This window comes from Laccaria bicolor, genomic scaffold (genome assembly GCF_000143565.1).
Source record: "Laccaria bicolor S238N-H82 LACBIscaffold_21 genomic scaffold, whole genome shotgun sequence".
Lineage (NCBI taxonomy): Eukaryota > Fungi > Basidiomycota > Agaricomycetes > Agaricales > Hydnangiaceae > Laccaria > Laccaria bicolor.
The window spans coordinates 217,466-221,916 of NW_001889892.1; the positions used below are offsets into that span (position 1 = coordinate 217,466).

General features: G+C 53.3%; 2 protein-coding genes across 2 annotated transcripts; one reads left to right on the forward strand and one right to left on the reverse strand.

Moving 5' to 3' along the window:
* Positions 1 to 2,196: 2,196 nt before the first annotated feature.
* LACBIDRAFT_302469 (uncharacterized protein) lies at positions 2,197 to 2,435 on the reverse strand (the record flags this gene model as incomplete). Its single annotated transcript, XM_001883516.1, has 1 exon — positions 2,197 to 2,435. One exon carries the CDS (start codon positions 2,433 to 2,435, stop codon positions 2,250 to 2,252), a length of 186 nt encoding a protein of 61 aa, XP_001883551.1. The 3' UTR covers positions 2,197 to 2,249.
* Positions 2,436 to 2,550: 115 nt separating this feature from the next.
* Positions 2,551 to 2,721, forward strand: LACBIDRAFT_302470 (uncharacterized protein; the record flags this gene model as incomplete). Its single annotated transcript, XM_001883408.1, has 1 exon — positions 2,551 to 2,721. One exon carries the CDS (start codon positions 2,551 to 2,553, stop codon positions 2,719 to 2,721), a length of 171 nt encoding a protein of 56 aa, XP_001883443.1.
* Positions 2,722 to 4,451: the final 1,730 nt, after the last annotated feature.

Consider the following 4,451-nt stretch of genomic DNA (forward strand, 5'->3'; position numbering starts at 1 on the left):
GGGGGGAGAGACTGAAGGGGGGAGAGTGTGAAGGGGGGAGGGAGTGGAGGGGAGTGGGAGTGGTGAAGAGAGGAGGTAGTGATGGGGGGAGAGAGTGCAGGGGAAGGGTGATGCTGCTGGGCCCTCGTCGCCGTTCAGCGCTGGCGGGCGCTCGTCGTTTTTCGTGGGCGTATCGTTTTTCGGGTGTGGTGGGGGCGGCGTTTTCGTCGGCGCTCGTTCGTCGTCGTCGTCGCGTGTCGTTGTCGTTGTCGTGTGTCGTCGTCCCGGCGTGTAGTCGTCGTCGTCGTCGTCATGGGCGGTGCCTGGTTTTCGTGTGACGTGGCAGCAGGCGGTGGTGGCCGGTGGCCGTTTTCCGTGGGCGCTCGTTCGTGTATGTCGTGTGGTCGGCTTCGCGTGTTGTCGTCATCGTGCTTGCGTGTCGTCGTGCTCGCGTTTCGTCGTCGTCGTCGCGTTTCGTCGTCGTCGCATTTCGTCGTCGTCGCATTTCGTCGTGCTCGCGTGTCGTCGTCGTGCTCATGTGTCGTCGTTGTCGCCGTCCTCATGTGTTGGTGTCGTCGTCCTCATGTGCCGTGCATGGGTGGTTGCTGGCGTCGTGCCTGTCGTGGTGAGAACGAAGGAATGCGGTGGTGGGGCATACGTACCCCTTGCCCATGACGTTGCCACGTCATGGGCGTTGTCCCTCGTCCTTGGTCCATCGTTCCGCGCTGGGGGTGTCGTTGTCGTTAGCGTGGGCGTCGTGTGCGTCGTTAGCATGGGCGTGGGCGTGGGCGTCGTGGGCGTCGTCGGCGGTGTTGAGATGTGAATGGTGGTGGTGGAAGGGAAAGGGATGGTCACGGCAGTGTGACCATCCCACAAACAGGCGACGTGACGATATGGCACGCCCTCAAGTAAGTCACGTGACCTCACCCCGCAGACTGAACAAAATCATAAATCCTTATTGCAGCTATCACTGACCCACACTATATGTAAATTATAACATTTCCATTCATTGATCAATTAGTCTATTTTCGCTTTTTTAGTAGTATTCATATATAATAATAATAATATGCTGGAATGACTGGAATCCACTGGAATCCACTGGACTCCACTGGACTCTGACTGGACTCATAGTCCACTGGACTGGGACTGGACTCAGGAAAGTGGCTGGCAGTCCAGTGGGAGTCCAGTGGACTGGACTGGACTGGACTGGACTGGACTCCAGTGGACTGGGCATTCTGCCAGCCAATCTGGCCTGGTAAGAGGGCCACTGGAATCCACTGGAATCCACTGGAGTCCACTGGAGTCCACTGGAGTCCATATGGATTATGTGGGGGAGGGTAAAGACCTCCATTCACGAGACACGTTAGCAGTCTCTCAAAAAATATAGTTTATCGTTGACGTCCTTGAGACTCCTAGTCAGCTGCAACATATACAACTGTTTATATATATATCAGAGCGGAATAATTGAGTAGCTAATCTGCATCTTGTCTTACCCTCACTAGCAAGACATACCTTGTAGTACTACTTTCAAAGCATTGAACGAGGAAGAACTAAAGCTACGATGAAATGGCGCATGGCTATCAAATGGCTATGAAAAAGGCTAGCCAACTAGGCGGCACTCGCGGGCTCTTGACCGGCACGTTCCACGTTGGGCAAGTTGGTCGGGTCTCTTGAGTCTTCGCCAGAGTCGATTTGGTCTATGCGCATTCAAGTCTCGAGAGATGCTTATACTAGAGCTTTTGGAAGTACAACTGTCCAAAGTTAGTGTCAACGAATCCTATCTGGTCCAGCTATATCGACACGAGACCAAGTTGGGGAAGTAGGAGTCTGAACCATCAACTTCTAAGTTCTGGGGAGCTAATGTCGCGCATCTTGTACCCCTAATTACCAGCTAATTTTTAGTGTGGCTCGGGGAAGCGGAGCGACTGGGAAGGCACAGGTGAAGCGAAGAGCCCCTAAGTACTGTGTTTGTGTTGGAATATTCGGGAGCTGTGCGAGCATCCGCAATGCGCCCGATCTACCGATATCAGGTACATTCCTACCTCGATTGTTTCTATACATCTTTCAGGGTGTTTTGTCCTTATCCCCTTTTATTTCGTAGTCTACAGGATATATACGAGTACTGGCTGCGGTTAATTCGATGTTAGTACCTAAAATCATATCGGGAGTGTAGTAACGCGACTCACATAAACTTCAAATAGACGATCACAGAAATTTTCGAAGACACAATTACTCGATCTTGACGTTAGTGGCGACGAGCTTGCTGAAGTTCAAGTTACCGCTACGAGCGTCGGCCTTCCAAGCGGCAAATCGAGCACAAGCAAGCACAGCAATGACATTCCCAGCTTTGAGGTTCTTGAATAAGTCGTGGTCTTTGGAAAAAGTGGGGCCCTTCTGGTCTGTGTAGTTACTGGTGAGGGGAATGCTGTGGGAAACCCAGGTCTGAGTCTTTCCATCCACGACCTTGATCTGGTCAGTGACTTTTTCGCCCAAGGTCAAGTTCTTGGTTAGGATGGCAATTTCAAACCAGCTATAGAGTCCAGCTCCGGGATTATCCGCCCACCCTTGGTCATGGGCACTGGTAGAGAGGTTGACAGAAACGTAACTCGTGGCATCGCTAAAGTTGGAAACTGGTCCAGTTCCGAAGTAGAAATTCTTTACAATAGTCGCATCCGAGGCCGTGGTGGTAATGCGGATGGGTTCCGCCCCAATATCGCAGCGAATGAGCTCGAAGAGCTGTGAGGGTGGTGGTCACGGGATCGCACACCCTAGGCATGACACTTTGACGTCACGTGAAACCTCGAAGGCCAATTATTTGGCAAGGAAGAATTGGCCTTCGAGGTCGTAATCACTCAAGGCACTCCCTGCTAAATCCTAATCAAGAATGCCATCGGGGGACAGATCTCAGTGTCTGAGCGCTACTGAGTGCCCGGCGCTACTTACTGCCCAAGCACTTCCGAGTGCTCAACAGTACTCCGTGACAATCAGACTGTCAGCACGTAAATATGCCAGTGATTTCACCAGTTATAGCGTATTCTGTAAATATATGTCAGACTTGAAAAGAAAACAATGATATTCATTTTTACGACCTGACAGTGGAGCTGTACACTATAGAATTGAGCGTACAGCGCACTGGACTTCACTACATATCAGGTGTATGCTGGCTCGTCGGTGACGGTATCGGAAAACCCAATCCTGCCACTGGGCTCACCGTGCCACCCCACCCCAGATACCACCCCGCATACCGTGCCACCCCGCCCCAGGGCCCAGATGCATCGACTTCGTCACACCTATAGTCCCGTCACTGCTAAAGCTGGCGGTAAAGTGATGAGCGACCAGTTCCAGGTGTAAGCTATGTAGAGTGTCGAGCGCATTGTCGCCGTGCTGCCGGAAATTTTTGTAGGGCTCCTGCCACAATAACCGCGCCATGGCAGGGAGAGCCAGCGCATCGTCGCTGTACCGTTGGAAATCTTGTACGGGTCCTGCCACAATGATCGCGCCATGGCACATACGAAGCGTATTGACTAGTAATCCGCGGAAGCGAGAACTTTGACTGTCGTCCCTCCAGAGAAACTGGCATTCTGCGGAGCGTGAGCACAAAGAAAATGGGACAGCAATGACAAGAAGCTGCCGCTCACCTCCTCTTGCACTCCCTGGACCCGAGAGGGTGGGGGATGTGAACAAAAGCGGTATCATGGGTGCCACTGAGGACGCGAGTGGTCGTGCACATGCCAGCAGTCTGCTAAGTCACCACACAGAAACCTGTGCTGCTGAAGCTAGTGGTTGGTGGGGCTGCCATGCTTGACTGCCCACGTTGTTCTGCACTGACGTTTGACTGCACAACCCCTCGACTCTGCCGACCGGACACTGTGCATGAACGCATCGTCGTGATGCTCAACCGCCCCCTCCCTTGACTCGACCAGCTGGGTACTCTGGGAGATTTCAGGTCTGATGGAAAGTGATGCGCCGAAAGACCTGCTGGAAACGTTGAGGCAGTCGGATTGGCAGCAAACAGGGTGCATCGAGGGGAGAGGAAGGCGAAGAATGGGTCCGCGGCAGTTGTGGTTGTCGTGGACGCATCAGCAGCGGGAGCAGGTGCATTATGACCGGCGGTTCCAGGTGCTGGTGTTTGCGGAGCGTCACTGAAAGAAGTGGTGCTGCTTGCCGTAGCAGCGGCGGGGTCAGCAGCTAGTGGGCACAGTGGTGCCACTAGCAGAGGCGGAGGTGGCAGCGGCAGTGGGTGTTCCCAAAGGGCTGGAGCTGGAGTGCACTGCAGGGTCCAGGTTGCACTGATTATTGGCAGGGGCATTCTTGTCAAGAACGTAAGCAAACTGGCACCGAGGGGTGAAGACTCGAGAGGGCGAAAGAAAACAATGACAGGATCATAACAATGATCGAGAGAGGGGGACTCTGTTTGAGCTAAGAAAGGGCCCGCGTTTGCGAAGAGGGGTGGGGGAATAACTAAAGGAAGA